The sequence below is a fragment of the Perna viridis genome, chromosome 13 (assembly GCF_037379345.1).
Source record: "Perna viridis isolate PV_CMFRI_1.1 ecotype Kerala chromosome 13, ASM3737934v1, whole genome shotgun sequence".
Taxonomy (NCBI): domain Eukaryota; kingdom Metazoa; phylum Mollusca; class Bivalvia; order Mytilida; family Mytilidae; genus Perna; species Perna viridis.
The window spans coordinates 30,735,638-30,752,895 of record NC_142457.1 but is presented as its reverse complement, the minus strand read 5'-3'; the positions used below and the strand labels follow the sequence as shown (position 1 = coordinate 30,752,895).

Sequence of the window (17,258 nt, the reverse complement as noted above, 5' to 3'; positions counted from 1 at the left end):
TCATTAAGAATGTTGTCAGCAACAAGATAAAGCCTTGTCTATCCATCATTGAAAATATGCACCGTATGCATACCGTAGCCGCCCTTGTATATTAATACTCATTCCTTGTACTTAGTTTTGGCATCGTTCCTGCCAGTAAGCAACCTAGAGGCTAATTTTGACATTGAAAATATGAAAGGAATCTTAGATTTTTTTTCATTCAATACCGCTTTAAATCAATTTGAACTGCTTGGATGTTAACCAAATGTGTCGTTTTCGGAAATGGTGGATCCGATCTTGAAATTCAAAAAAAAGAGGATTAATTGCTCAGTTTTGCCCAAACTTTACACAGATACAAATGAAATTCCAACTAGAGGGGGTGTCCAACCCTTAGAACACTTCTTCTCTGTCTGGACACGCCGCTGTGTTAGGCTAGAATTGTAAAGAGAGGTGGCCGTTATTCGGTTTGGAAAATTCCATAAAAATGACAAGGAACCTACTTCAATACTATCACTGGGCCATGCAGGGATAGGATACGTTAGTTTTCACGGTTACCTAATGATAGGTCGGAACGACTGATAACCAAATTAGCAATCAAACTGACCAGATGGCAGGTCGTCCCTGGAGATTAGATGTCCCCCTGATCATAGCTGAGCAATTACCATTAATCAGATTATAACCATGCATGGGCATGAACCGGAAAATTATCTTCTATATCCGATTAGAGGCTTGTAATTAAGGTAATTAAGGATAACACACTTATCCCGGGGCACAGTTGAGGTTGTTGTCGGGTCTGTTCGATTTTCCCGATCGGGTCATTAGATTCGAGTTGTTTTGTCTGGAGTAGTAAACGTCGAGGACCTGTAAAACAATTCTTACATTGCATTACAAAACCTAATTTAATCGTCTTATTAATTCAAAAACATCCATATATAATTTACATAATTATACGTCCTGTAAACGTTACTTATTTTTTAAATCATGGCCGCCAGAACGGGGGTACCTACCCCCTTTTGTAATTTAGGAATTAAACTTATAAAAACTAGTGCAGAATTCTCCATTAATGCCCGGTAATTCTGTTGTTGATAAAAATTCTATCTCCTCTCAGGCATGTTCAACACCCTTTACCAGAACCTTAAGTCGGCCCTGTAAATAATTATGCCTTTGTAAGTGTACGGCTTGTGTGAAGATTCAGCAGGTCACTCAGTCACTATTATTAAAGTTAGAATGTGTACTTGTCTATGGCTTCAATAACAAAAGGTGCTTCAACATATTGAGCGCACCAATACATCGACTGAGGACCCGCTTTATTTTAGCACTATTGTTGTTCAATTTGACCGCGCACATGTTTAAGTACTAGTAGTTAAGTAAAACTGTAGGGATTGATAGAGGGTTCTAAGGGTTCCACCCCCCTTTTTTTTTATTTTGGCAAAATGATCGATGAGCAAACAATGGTCTGGAACCTCCCTTTCAAAATCTCTGGATTGACCCCTGAACTCTGTCGGTTAATGTGCACTTTTATTACTGTTACAAGTAAAGATCAAAAATTTATGTTGTCCTCTTAGGGGCAACCAAGTCTTAGCCTAATTTATTACATTCGTTAAAAAACATATTATCTAGATTAAAATAGTAATGGTCCGTTTAACTAGATTGTTCAATATTACATCATCGGTGATTAGATAAACCTTGCGGTAGTAAACGCCAATTTTATGATTTAGACAATTACCGAAATAATTATTTACCTGTCTACATTTTCCTGCCTGTTATGAATCGCCCTGTTCATTGAATATTATTATGACAGTTGCGACAAAATTCACCTTAGTAAGGAAAAATAACGAAATTGAATAATAAGAAAACATGACACTTTTTTTTCAAATTTGTAGTTTATGGTTGTTAAATTTTTCTCTTACAGGTGACCAAGTGGATCTTAATAATTATTTGTCTCCGTTTACTTCCTGCTGATATTTCATTACAACCTTTAAAGGCTATATTGTGTTTGGGTTATCCTAAACAACCCGGTCGGTCGTCAGGGTGGGTCAAGATTTTTTTTAAAGGGGTATGTAATCCAGATTTATTTTAAGGGGGTCAAAAGCTATCAATTTGCTAACTTCTGCTAAAATTTTGCACAAATTCAAAAAAATATTTCCAACCTGAGGAGAGTTCGAACCCTAGGATTTCCTTATATAAAGAATAGATCACGAAAGACAGCAATTTACTTAATTGTCTTTAATAATTAAGAAATAGGATATGTAAAATTTGCAAGTGTCGGCTATGTTCCAAGCAAAACCTTAGAATGTACTTAGAAAATAAGGCGGGGACAGTAAATGCATGTATAAAAACTGAAGAAAAATGTAACGGTCTAATTAAAATGTGTCAAAATAAATTAATAACGGCCCCACCCTAATCACATCTAATTTCTTAGACGATTTTGAGCAATGGTGGCAACCACTGAGTATTAGATGAGAACGTTATTTCAAATGTCAACGTGTTGATTGCCTCGGTATTAAACCAGTTGGAAAATTTTAATCAACAATTTTGTATCATCAAACAACTGGAACGAAAGGTTTTATGACAAGTATGAAGTAAGCACCACGAGCTTTGTTCATGTGACAATATCTACATCTTGAGTCTGATTTCCAACTGCGTAGCGTAATTTATAAGTGACGTCATTTGCGGAACCAAATGGGAGACATTGTGATAATTTCGTTCAAACATGGGCGAAAATTAGCACATAAATTAATAGCCTGGAACTCTTCTTGTTGTTCTTCAATCCCACCAACTCTTTCAAAAGTGATAAGCAGAGAAAAAAATCTAGATGTGCCGCAAATATTATTTTCGAAGAAATAAGGGATAATGGTTAATTACAAACGAATAAAATATATTTAATAAGAAAAATGAAAAATATCTTATAAATTTGCGAATCACGATAATTGGTAAAATACTTTCAACGGAACAATATAATATGATGACATGTAAAAATATACATGTTAATGTACAAATGTCAGTATTCTTTTAAATTTCTACAAGTATTGCACATTTTATCTAATGTCTCATTACAAAAGAATTTGAATTATGACTCTAGATTTACTTACACAAAGTAACCCAGCTGCCACTAGGGGAACAGATGTTAATGACTAAAACTTAAAAAGAAACCGAAACAAGATAAACTAGAAAATAACCAATAATTTGAAATTATTTATGTACACAAAATTTAACTTATCTTATTAATCAGTGACTTATTCCTAAAGTAAACGTAACGTTTCCGGTCCGAAAATACCCAGTAGCGATTTTTGATTGATCAAGGGCACTGTGTGTATCCATTGATGTTCAACGAGGCGCGAACAGAGCCGTGAAACAATCTCGTGTTAAAGGGACGAAGTATTTCAGTCTATCTAAACAGCTCGATTAGAGAACACGTAGAAATCGGAAAGGCGTATGGCAAAAAGATACATGTAAACATATCCGTAATATTTTCCTGTTTGTGTATACTGAAATCGACAACCAGTGACTCAGAATTTCATTGGTCAATCCTGAATAGCTCGAGTGACATACTTCATAACAGTGATAAGTGGTTTACTGGACGCTTTAGTTTATTAACATGTGCTCTAGATGATATCATAGTTAGGATCTGTTTTACTGGAGTACAAAACAATATTTATCTGACTCACTGGAATTTTAAAGAATTGTGTACACTATTGCGGATTACTTATAACTTTTAACTTCTCGAAAACATTTGGAAATTTAATTAATTCTATTTATATCGGAAGACAGAGCGATCGTATGGAACACTTTTCTTTCTTACAGACAGTGTGAACTTGTTAATTAAAGAGTAGCGACGCCGATTGGACAGAGTTTTATTTGAAAGCTAAACAAGAGGGACACTTCGTCTCCAGATTAAAGAGTCAACAAGAAGTAGAATGGTTTTATGAGTGACAGTTGACATAGTGTGAAATGGACATTTTATTTACTCTGAAATTAACATAGTGTGCAAGGAAGACGTTTTTTTTTATTTATTGAACTGTGATCAACAAAACATGGGTGCTAACAATTCTATTCCGGATGATGATCCAAGGAGACATTTAGACAACAAGGATAAATACACAACTTCTGCGAAACATAGACTTAGCTATCATGGTGTTATAAGTGCTAAAGGTAAGATAAAATGCGGAAATTAAAAATATCCTTTTTGCATATCATAGAAGAAGAGTCTGATCTTTTTTTCAAGTTAGATTATTTCATTCATTAATTAAATGGAAAGAGAGAAACACATAACATCGATTGCATGACATAAGGGCAGGGTTTTTTTTTATAGTACTATTACTAATTTATAGCCCCTGATAAATGGGTATAAATGTGAATATGGGTGGGAAGAGGGGGGTCATGTCCCAATGCTAATGTATGAACTTTATAACGTTAGTTAACTGGTGATGTATGATTTTAAATCAATTTGTACATGTACAAATGTACGTGCATTTAAATTAATTCGTTCATTTTTTCAAATTTTAGTCCTCGATCCACAGTCCTCAACGTTAAAAAAAAAAGAGATTACTTGTAACTCTAGGCGGGTATTTTTAGGACCAACGTTAAATTCGTTTTACATAAAAATACTATTTTGCCGCCGTCCATGTTAAAAATTATCACTGAGACCCCATCCCCAAGAACTTCAGCTCGTAAATCTACCATAATTGCAACACTTAATATTTTATCAGGACATTTATGTAACACCCTTTGGGTAAACAAACTGATTATAGTAACAAAATTATTATCCACAAACTTGATATTAAGTCTCATGTTTCAACTCTGAGGGTCGTGTTCTTGTTTCATCAAAATTTGTCCCGAGGAAAGTTCAATTTATAACGTACAAAGTGTATTTGTTGTCATTTAAGATTTGACGCATTATTGCATCATATAATTATCAATTTTGCTCACGATTTTTGTTCTTGTGTGCCCCAGGAGAGTTGCTACAATTTTATTTGGTCTCTTATTCACGTAAGGAGGGTCGTCAATCATTAAAAACCCAGCATGTGAGGGGGACGTGAGGAAGTCCGCATATCAAACCCCTGTTGGTAGTATAAAAAACATATATAAAACAATACTTAATCTAATGTGAAATTTTTTTTATTTCAAACACGTCAACATGTAAAAGTGGTTTTCAACGCGTACTGTGTATGATTAGTATAAATGTAAATACTATTGGACACACGAGCCTGTGCAACACGAAATAATGTTATACAGCACACACACACCAATGATAATTGCATCTTTAGGATAATTAAGTTTTGAACTTGCATGCAGAACGAATTCATGACTTGAAAATTAATAACCTTTTCATGTTTTCAGGGAAGCCAGCCCCACCAGACGGGACACCATCACTTCGGAATGTAACCCATAATTCATTGACAGTGGTCTGGTCCCCGCCCCAGAATCTACGGATTGATGAAATCATTGCCTATCGAGTCGAACTATACAATGCAGCAACAAAAAGATGGAAAGTAGTGACAAACTGTTGCCAAGGCAATTCATACGACGTGAAGGATCTTAAACCGGATTCAGAATACTGCCTCCGAATCCGCGCTGAAAATATCTACGGATGGAGTAAACCAAGCCAGTGCACTCATTTGATAAGGACACGACCTCTGCCTAACGGACGATCAATATTTGAAAGTGAGGAAGCGAAACATTCTAAACTTGTACGGCGACATAGTTATCATATCAAGATCGAACCTAAAGTTGCCACCATGCTATTCAATAAAACCGAAGAAACAAGTGACTTTAATTCAGTTGGAACATTTCCCTTCCGTAGGAATAGTAGTATTCGTTTATCGTTACCAATACAACGAAAAACAGTTACAAATCTGTTTTCGGACAATCGTCGGGATAGCATCTCAAACCGTGACCCTCGTCGTCGATCCATTGAAGAATCTTCGGTTTGTACAGACGAAACGGATGAATCTATGAAATCTTTGAAATTGCATCGTGTTTCCATGTCAACTGAAGACGATTCGTGTGCACGATCAACGTCTTCAACATCAATGTCTTCTATACCGGAAGTTAATGAAGACATTCCTGAAACGAACGAGAAAATGGATTCATTTATGCATGTGAACAATAGTAATGTGACTGATTCTCATTGGAAACAAAAATGGATATCGCCAACGCCGGAAGTTAGCCATGCTGATATTCTCAAATCGCCATATTCAGACGACACAAAATTATCGATGTTTAATCAATCCCCTATTCATAAACAGTCAAATCACTTAAACGACTTTACAACAACAAACGAAAAGACATCACATTTCAACGACCAGAATATTTGGAAAGGTAGCAGTGGATTGAATTTAGACAATATTTCTGATCTCAGTTCTTTACGAGACATGTTATACTCGAACGATTTATTTGCAGATACCAATGGGAACTATTCGTGTGGAAAACTTTTCAACAGCGTCATTCCCGAGGTTGACGAGGAAAACGCCATTGACAGAGAATCAATTTTATAGTCGGGAATAATCCAAACAATGTTCATCCGGGTTTTATGAAGACCGGAAATTTTGATCTCATTTGCTTGGCAGACGGATTGGCCCTTCGTGACTTTTTCGTTTACTTTCGTGACCACGGGAAGGGTCGAAATTGGACGATTTGATAAACAGAAAGATTTTTTGATATTATGTTTGTAGATAAATACCAAAGATGGTTACATTTTCATGGTGCAGAAAGTTATTTTGTGCAATTGTTTTTTTTTTTTTACAAAAGTCCCATTTGTAGTTGGTATATTGATGCCGCTATACAAATACTTAATCATGTTAATTGTTACAATGTATTATATGCATTTTATTTATTTTAACTATATAAATGGTAAACAAGAGCTGTGATTAGTTTTATTCCCACACTTTGGGTGTTGACATCTTGTTTGTGTAACGCCAACTCTTCCGTTAATTAAAGGAAATAAAACTCAAATTTTAATATTAAGTATCTATTTTCCCATTACCATCTCGAGTTATGACTGCTATCATGTCTCTACATTCACTCTGCTTTTACCATGGACTTTCCACCCACAAAGATGTTCTATTTAGTATTATGGGGGTAAAATAATGGCCTGAAACAAAATGTTCCATTCAGTCACTGCATTTAAGCCTACATGTACATGCGTGCAGTTATGCTATATGTAACAATTAGTACAATGTAGGTCAAAATATTTTCTGTTAGATGGAGGTTCATGTGCATTTTTTTAAAACTAGTATGTACCCGTTACTAGTTCTGCATCTCCATCTTCACTGAATATTAATTTACAAATATGCATTGTACATATGATTATAAAACAAAGGTTATACAGCTGTATATAGTTTGATGAAATTATTATATTTGCACATCAATGCTGAAGCAATCGTAGGCCACTAAACGTACATGTATGAATTAGATTGCATGAGTGCCAATAGACTTGCTACAAATCCATCTTTATTACACATACTGCATGACACAGAAAATCTATGTAATTAACCTCTCTGTTAACGCCACTACTAATTTCTTCAGAAAAAAAATAGTAGAGTGATACATGCATTCAATAAACTTTTTCATTTATTCTTTAATATGAAAAGAGGAACTTGTAGCATTCTAGAGACGGAGAGCCACAGGGAGTTTGAGAACTAAACTATAAACTTAAAGACCTTTTACAAATGTATATAACATCCGGGCTTTGTTTCTGTATGTCATCTTGTAGATTAAATAGAACTTTGGCTTTATTTGTGCCGATTAATTTCATGTGCAGGGTAATCGCAACTTGAACACGTACCTCCAATTTTGTACATTAGTCATCACTTCAAATTTCTCTTTTTTTTTACCAAATCTCTCCATCCTGCTTCAATAATCACTTCCTGCTTTACTGTGTACAGTAACAGCCATACTGAAGATACATTGAGGGAAAATCCTCGGAAAAGAGTCCCGGAACATTTAAAGGACCAAGTTCTGAAGTCAAGTCAGAGAATTTCGAAAAGCCTGTCTGTGGCGAAGTGAATGCGTGCATGTGCATGAAGCTTGAAAGGACATACAAACACAGAGAAATACAAACATACGAACAACACAAAACTTAACTAAAAAAATCTGAAAGGTGAATAAAGAATTGTTGTTAGTATCTCTGTTCAGGAGGTTGTGTGTGTGGGGGGGGGGGGGTCCTCCGTAAACTACCGGAAGTGGCTTTGTCATTAACCATGTCAATGCAAACAATGAAATCTTATTTACATAAATTTGCATATTTATTGACCTTTGGAACAGTTCATGTGAGAGATTCTCTCCTATTGAATGCACACTATCTCAGGGAAATTTTGACGCAAGAGTTTATGTTTATGTAAAATTTTGGTTGTTCAGTATTCTTCACAGAAAATGTAGTAATTTTAACAGAAGACCTCCCACAAGTCTTACATTTTTAAGTTGGAGATTATATTTGTTTTTTGTTTTGTTTTATGGAGTCTCCCTCCCTATTGCGGGAGGGTTAACAGGACATGTTTTTGTAAATTGGTACTTGTACTATTAAACTGCCTAGGTCTAATGTATTTTCGACCAATATTCCCCAGAATAAAGGATAGTATCTAAATTTTGACTGCAATTAATTTCAAAAGTAAAGGTTATATGTTGGTATCTTAATGGGCGTAAAATATTGAATCATTGTGGCTTATTAGCTTTGAATTAACTTTAATTACACCTATCCTCTTAATGTAATTAAAACCTAAAAAATCAGAAAATAACAACAAGGCGAGTACCGTAAAACGGTCATTTAAGCCCAATCGATTACTCACGTCTAAAAAGATCTTAAGAACTCTATGAATTAAGTCATTCGATCCCGAGTATTAAATTTTGGCATGTATTGTTTACCTTTTAACTATTTAACTTCTAAAATGTATAATTATTCTTGTGAAAACACGAAATCTAACACATTTTAGTGTTTAATTGTCGCACAACACATGTATTATCAAAGAGAATGGTCGTACAAGAGCTGAAATACGCAGTTTGGCGGGAAATTGCCTTCCGGAAGTACTAAACAATTAGTCACCTAATTGAATTTTAAAATTGAAAAAAAACTAAGACCTCAACTTTGAAACGTACACAGTTGGAAGAAATGTCAAGGAGATTTTTATGAGATAGCGACTGATTGACTCTGTATTTCAAAGGATAAGAATATGCACACTTAAACAACACATCCCCCACTTTTTAATTCAAAGAAATTGTGCTCGCTTATCATTGACAAAACCCACGTAGCTGATATGCAAGTACTGTATAGTGCATAGAGAAAAAAAACGTACCATATATATATATATATATATGTGTGTGTGTGTGTGTGTGTGTATATATATACAATGGCGGATGCAGCGGTTGGTTCACGTTTTTTTTTGTGTGTGGAAAATTTGGTTAATTTTTGCAATATTTAGGCATAAGTGAGCAAACGATCATAGCCTAGAACCCCCCATACATTCCTGACCAAAGGAGGCGTCCAACCCCCTCCCCCTCGCCTGGATCCTCCTCTGGTATACCCGAATCCCGTGGCATATGTACACTATTTAATGATTATATACATTGAACAAGCAAAAACAAAAATGGGGGTCTTTTGTACTTTGCGAACATAGATATCTAGAGCAAAGAATACACGGAAATTCGGGCTATCCCGTATGATACCGTAGGTCTGACCTATCGCGTGATTACCCGATTACGTTACCTTCACAATTGTCAAAGTTTAGCTCCGTTTGACCTTTTCAAAGCTAGGTATTATAGTTCCATACAGAAAACAGCTGGATAAAATCAAGATTTATAAACGTGATACGACTCTGAGGTTTCGTGTCAAATTCATCTTTTTAATGTAAAACATTATGGTACAAATGTGCGAGGCCAGATTTCAATTTAAAGTGGTCTGAAGTCAACCTTTAAACGATATATTGAAAAATCATTTTGTAAAATTATAGGAGGCTACCAATAGGTTAAAAGACACCAATTTCAAGTACATTATTTCTGGCTTTAACTTAAACAACCCATTCACAATCAAATGAAATTTTCATCATTTATTTAAGTATTCCTGCAATTCAATACAGAGATTGGTATACTCAGTAGCATGTTGACATGCGAGGCTGTGATATATTCCAAGCTTGACTCCTATGATGTTCTATGAATGGAACCCGAATCGCATTAAGGTCAAGCTTGTCTGAAAGTGTGCCCTTAATTCGGACAAATTATGAATTTCCTCTGAAAAAGATACAAGAACTGCATGAAAACCGAACAATACAACATGCTACGGACCATTTGAAGAACTTAGAAAGCTCTGCAAAATATGAGAAGTTACATAATTATTCTCTCAAGTTAATGATAAACACGTGTGTAACTCTTACTCATCTTATAAACAAAGAGTGAGCTTCAGGTTAGTGCATTTAGAATATCAAGGTCATTTTGTGAAACACTTATCTTTTTTACGACCAGTGTTGTTACCAATGCCGTGTATAAAGGCGGATCCACCCCACTCCTCTTTGTTCGAAAAGATCCATTGACGATATATTAGCCAAAATGCTAGAAATCACATAAGCAGGTCCCTTAGCCCAGCCAGTCAGACACTCTTTTGGAATTTCTTGATCAGTCCCATTATCCACGCATACATGTACATAATATTCGTTCAATCAGTGAGTCTACTGGTCTTTGTTGCACGTTTTTGACATTTAGAATTCCCTGAGTGAGCCCCTTTAATCAAATCTTTAATGATAAAAATCATATATCCATATTACAAAAGCCATAAAATGTCAGATGCTATAACTTGATAGGATTCAAGTATTGAATGAAAAAAAGGCGATGTTTTGCCCTTCATCAGTGAGACATCTGTATATTAAATGATATTAGCATAAAATTTCGCCATCGACTCGTCATGGATGGTAAACAAGGAATCCTGCTGATGTCCCATTTTCAGTTTACATTTATATTTCACGGCAAGTCACCGAAAAGCGTAGACAGTGGCGTTGCCACGTGCAGCAATATTTAAGTGTCTCCAAAACAATAAGTAACTAGATTTCACCCATCCCCCTTTTCTACAGAAGGATGCTTCAACTATATTTGACATTGAAAGTGAATAAAGAAACTGAAGCTTTTTACGAAGTCATACTGCTTCATTAATTCTTGGTTAAGGACACGATTTGATTATTCCCGGCAGATAGTCGTTTTAATGCCAGATAATGTCCTGGATTTGTGTTTTGCAATAAATCATAATTGCATTTCTGTGCCAAAAGGCATTTTAGCAGTGGTGGCATCTTTTATCAATCGTACTGGTACCTATGAAGATCAGGCATGCTGTACGACATCCGATGTACGTCCTATTTAAATACCCATGAATATTGAATTTAACACAAAAACAATATTTGTTTTTCTTCATAGCATTTTCAATTATCTAAGCAGAATAATATGTCAGCCTCATATCTTGACCTACACTTAGAAATCGATGGTAAAGGAAAACTATTGCCCAAACTTTACGACAAACGTGATGACTTTTCATTTAGAATTGTCAACTTTCCTTTCATCTGTGGCAACATCCTTTCGGCTCCTGCGTATGGAGTGTTCATATCACAACTCATACATTATGCCAGAGCTTGCCGAAACTACGCAGACTTTTTGTATCGCGCTAGAACTCTAACAAATAGGCTTCTGGAACGGGGTTATGTTGCTACAAGATTGAAGTCATCACTACAGAAGTTCTATGGTCGTCATCATGAACTCGTGGATCGTTATGATGTATCCATCAGCATCATGAAAACTGATTTATTCAACGGGTCATAGTTTACCTTTCCTCGTTTGTCTACCTCGGACTTGACTTTTTATGAGCAACTCGGCGGGTGTTTCTAGAAAAGCAGAGGACGCTTACCCTACCGGTGCACCTGGTCCATGCTCCCAGTTTTTAGTGGAGTCCGAGTTGCTCATTTACTTTTGTTACTTCGTATGTATGATTTTAGTTACTTTATGTTCTTTGTTGTGTGTGTCTGTTTTCCATGTCTGGTCTTTGTCCCTGGATTATATTCTTTTGATTACCGCTATAACCTTGGTTTCCTTGATTACTCTTGCATTAATGTCCAAAATCGTTCAGAAGGAGGCGGAAATGATGTGCTAATACAGATACTATAAAGGAAACATTCTGTATTAAAAAAGGAATGTAGGCATGTAATAAATGATTTCAGAGCTAAATGATCCATGTGCTTTCTCCCGCCTTTCGTATGCAGACGAGAAATACGAATACATTCTTTATACACATGTTTGCCAGTCTAGCTCTGCCTGTCACTTACTTTGCATTATGGGTAAAATAAAAATTCTTTGTTTCTCTGCTTTTATTTGATTTCTTTGTGCTGTCAAAAAAAAATCAAGGATGTCAAATTATTGAATAAAGTGAGATCATCGAAGGAAAAAGAACCTTGTGAAAATTTTAAATTAGACATCATTTGGCTAAAATTAGAACATTTTGAAGAATACAAATGAGCAATTCTAGTCCACTGTGTCGACTTTGATATCTTTAATATAAATATAAATTTGATTACTAGACACACGTCTGATAATTAGAGTGGGCCTTTCCTGATCAGACATGCCTAGTGGCGGATTCAGGGTGGGGGGGGGGGGTCCAGATCAAATCAAATCAAGTTATATTTAAAACGGCAAGTTCAGTAACAATACAACATAAGCTCTTAAAGATATTAACTGTATAATATGAACAATGCGTACATATATAACATGCCAGTAAATTAAATGAAACATAGACAGTAAGACACATACTAGTATATAGCACTAGATTGCAATAGAAATGCTAAGCAAGTGAATAGCATTTTAAGTAAAATATCAGTGTAACTAAAAGCAAAAGAAGAAAAACAAAACAAAAATGAAAAGCCAAAAAATAATATAATTTTAGGCGCACCGACTTAACATTTTACACGCAAATGATACCGTAGATTTATATTGGTTAAAGTTTGAACATTGTCTGAATTCCTCGTGGACATTTCGAAAGGACTGGAGCAACGTTCAGACCCGAGGAGAACCCTCTCCAGTGATTCTGGAGAAGGTCTCCCCTGAATATGACAGTTGAGGAATCAGTGTGCGTAATTTAAGCGGTCTATTAGTTTCGAGGTGTGAAAGAACGTTCCAGTAATGAAATTGAAAGTCCTGCTATATGTAGGTTTTAAGCGTCAAATAAATAGGCAGATTGGAATTAACAACGAAAAAAATCAAGGTTAAACGCGTGATCCTAGTCCTTCCATAGATAACTGATATCTCACTCATGTGTTGCTTTGTATTGAACTTTCTATATTTATCTATGATTCGGATCTAAGATACTTATCCTATTTATACCTTGTATTTGTTACTTTAACTTTTCATTGATAAAATATCGATTGCGTAAATATCGAGTTAATCCATTCAGGAACTTAAAAATGTGAATCGACAAATTGTGCAACAGTGAATGAGGACCTATCCCAGTAGTATATTGGTGTTCCAAATGCAGGATTCAATACAATCAACGTAATGAATAGTCCAAACTAGATACGCAGCATGCATTCGATTGCAGCATGACTTGTCATCTTTTGTTTGTGTATTTTTTTCTGTCCTTTTCAAATGGATGATTGGCTAAATATGGGGGCTAGTATATATATAATGGTGACTTTGTCGCTACACCTGTGTATAATGTTGTATTGTGGCTACCTACGGACTGCCTTTGAGGGTTTCCTCGTCGTTCATTGAAGACCCACGGGTGGTCCTGAGCTGACATTTTTCATCCCGGTGGGGTTTGTTGTCTCTTTGACATACTCACTATACCTATTCTCCTTATAAGGTCAAATATGAGCGCCGACCTTTCGTATACATCCCACGATAAAGCCTCCTTGTTATTTTTGTCAGCCATTTATTCTTATAAGCTATTCTCAATATTTTTACTGTGCAGTCGTTTTCAACGTCTGTTTTTACATGCCTACGTAATTGAAAACAATTAAACCATTTAGTTTTTACTTGTCAATGTCAGATAACCTTTTAACCGGAAAAAATCTATTCTCTTCAGTAAATTAAAAGTTTGTTTTTCCTGCATTGTAAACTATAACATGACAGAAAGCAGCTGGTTAAATATTCCTTTTCAAATAGAAAAGTTTCTTATTCAAACAAATATACTTCAAAATTCAAGACGCCAGTATTGACCATTTTCGATTCCTTTATCACAGATTATGAAAATATTTAATTGAGTTGAGTTGCAATAATACGTTTCATTTTAATGTTTGAACTTTTCACCTCGAATTATTGACTCCTATGGGACAACTTAGGAATGTTTTTCCTCTTCCGTTTACTTGCTAGGCACCTAATAGGTTAAGCAAGAATTCATACTATTAATCGCTTAAATGATTTTACATAATTCCTTTTCCCTGTATCCACTGGTGGCTTAGCTGGAACTTGCCTTTCGTTCAATTCCTGTCAACAAAAACCTGGCGTGCGGGAAAGCATACGACACGCGAACTTAAATTTGTTTTTATCAATTGCACTGAAAACAAAACTAACACAGGAGAGAGATTATTTCCTTTCAGACAAAAATGCCAAATATCAATCATCAAATCTACCGAAGAGTTACCGTATAATATGTGGGTAGACAGACATACGGACGGACATATGAAAGATGCAAATACGCCCGTCAAAAGGCGGTACATACTAATTCCGATAAATTTTCAAACGTTATACTGCCTGTATTGGTCTACCGATTCAATTATATTTGCCAGACTTGGACAAATCCAATCGAGTGCGTAGAATTTGCGTAAAGCTTCCGATGAGATTGCAATAACAACACCCCCTTTTCCTCACTCCTCATATTTTGTCTACTCAACATAGGTTGCATCTTACTGAAACATTACGATTTCGTAATCATTGATGAAAATGACTTCGGAATACTTTTCTGCGTTTCCTGTGTAAACTAATATTTTAGAATGCGCGCACAATTCCCTCACTAGGTAAAAAAATTGGATTTACGTTCTAAGGGTGATAACTCCAACCTAATATCATCCAAGCAATTGTATAAATGCAAACGCCCTGCATTGAGACAATAAATAATCAACTGTATATGATCATGCTTTTGTTGCGCAACACGTTTTCGGGCATAAGCACGTTTTTTTACATATTTACATTGATATTCTTTAGTGTTAGAAGAGGCAGACTCAATGAATACCAAAAAACAGTTATGAAAAAATTTAAATGATTTCATCCAAAGCCGGATACATGTAAAACCTATTAACGAAAAGGCCGCATACATATGTAAATTCTATTAACGAAAAACTACACTGTACTTTCCTTCATTGTTTCTACACCTCAATAATAAGTTGTCATTATACATAGGAAAAATTGCAACATAGATGCATGCTTTCATGTGTTTAAAGGACCAGTGTAGAAATGTATGTGCATATGTTGCCTTTTTTATACCCCGTCACACAAAGATTTTTGTTTTGCTAACATGAAAAGGTACAATTAAATACCCTATTTTTATATTTGATATCACATAGAAAAGGTCATTTACAATCATTTGTCATAATTACACGTAAAACATGTGACAAACATATTTCAATTTTTCAGTTTAATTAAAAGATAAATTCATCTGATCAAAACAGTATTAATGAAAATGGTTTATCAGCACTTGCAATTTATAGAATCGAGAAATGCTTGTTTCAAAAATGATTTGAATCACAGTACTTTCCGTCAAATTAGGCCTAAAACCGTATCCTTAAGTTTTTGACCATATTTGAGAAGCCCTAATGAAGTGTGTCTCCCTAATAAACCAGTCAAAAATGTTTTGCCTACTTACCCAACCTTAGTTTTTAGAGCGTATTACTAGCAGAAACACGCGCATTTTTTGCCTTATAAATTACTGGCGTATCAGTACGATGGACAGACTGACAGACACAAAAGTACAAAATATACGAATACCAAGGTTCAAACTACATCTGATCTGATATACAGGAATTTTTAAATGAATGTCTGGTTTATACAGGTTTTGGGAATATTCAGGGCATTTTTTCAATCTAATTAATATTATACGTATCAAGTGTTCCATTCAGTCATGCAATTGATATGTTTAATTTGAACATATTTCAACTGGGCATTATATGGGTCCTTTTTTCATTATTTTGCATAAGTTTAGGTGTGTTTTCGTAGACATGTAATTTTTTTTTGGACATTCATATTTAACATTGTGTGCGTGTTATATTAGCATGAAGGATGATGACAAAATTACCGAACAGATAAAAGAGAATTAAAAGTTCCGATGACTTTAGAGTGTAGTTTATATATTTATTGGTCACAAAGATTAAGGTATGAATTTGGTTTCATTACATATATTTGGCGGTTGTTTTATTTCATCTATTGATTACTCAGATTAGGCATACGTCACGTCATGCAAATATGTACAGATTTCACTTTAAAAAAATGCACAAAAAATGGAGTATCCCGCCCCTGGATTAAATCATGTATGCAATAGACACTAACATTATACTCCCTCTCAATAGAAGACAAATTTCACCCTCGCGCATTTGAATATGCTACTGAATTTACGATAACTCGAAGCCTTTTGACAGTGGCCCATGTCAATGTTTATGCATACTCAATATGTTCTAATCTATGCATCCTCAATTGTCTGTTTTTTTTTTGTTTGTTTATTGTTTATTGTTTACCTCGATCTGATTTCCTTGTTTTCATTTTTGCATTCAAAATAAGTTAAAAGCTGCAGATTCTCCTTATCGCCGCGTTAGGAATATAGTGATCAAGATGTCTGTCCGCCTGTTTGTTTCAACTCCCCGTTGTAACAACTGAGTAGAATTTGACGAAACGTTTACATTTATTTTACATGATGCCGTTGCAAACCTTTGTATTTTCATCTGTATGAGTTTTTGGTTTTCCTGAGGCAAAATATTGATTTTGCCATTTCTGACAAATGGGGGACAAATGCCAGACAAAACCCTCGGATGGAGTTTGATGAAATCTCTACGCGTTCTTTATCACGTGATGCCATTGTGTATATCCAATCTGAATGGCTTTTGAAGTTTACTGTAATAACGAGAATGGATATGATGACTTTAAACAAAGGGAAACAACCCCACCAGGATAAAAAAAATGTCATTTCTATGATACCCATGTGTCTTCAATGTATGACGAGGAAACCCTCTTACCAAAGGACAGAATGCAGCTGCCTCAAAAAATAACATATACAGGTATAGCGAAATAGATGCCCCCACATACTCCAGCAATGCGGAAGTATACTGAAAGTGAGA

General features: G+C 35.2%; 1 protein-coding gene across 1 annotated transcript; it reads left to right on the top strand.

Moving 5' to 3' along the window:
- Nucleotides 1–630: 630 nt before the first annotated feature.
- Nucleotides 631–6,841, top strand: LOC148600310 (uncharacterized). The gene is made up of 2 exons (XM_088557835.1): nt 631–4,131; nt 5,320–6,841. Exons 1-2 carry the CDS (start codon nt 4,014–4,016, stop codon nt 6,474–6,476), a joined length of 1,275 nt encoding a protein of 424 aa, XP_088413961.1. The 5' UTR covers nt 631–4,013; the 3' UTR covers nt 6,477–6,841.
- Nucleotides 6,842–17,258: the final 10,417 nt, after the last annotated feature.

Bases quoted from the DNA above. Each gene is read 5' to 3' on its own strand.
- LOC148600310 (XM_088557835.1), top strand. From the start codon at position 4,014: ATGGGTGCTAACAATTCTATTCCGGATGATGATCCAAGGAGACATTTA. The intron at 4,132-5,319 runs GTAAGATAAAAT...TCATGTTTTCAG, and splicing joins TGGTGTTATAAGTGCTAAAG to GGAAGCCAGCCCCACCAGAC.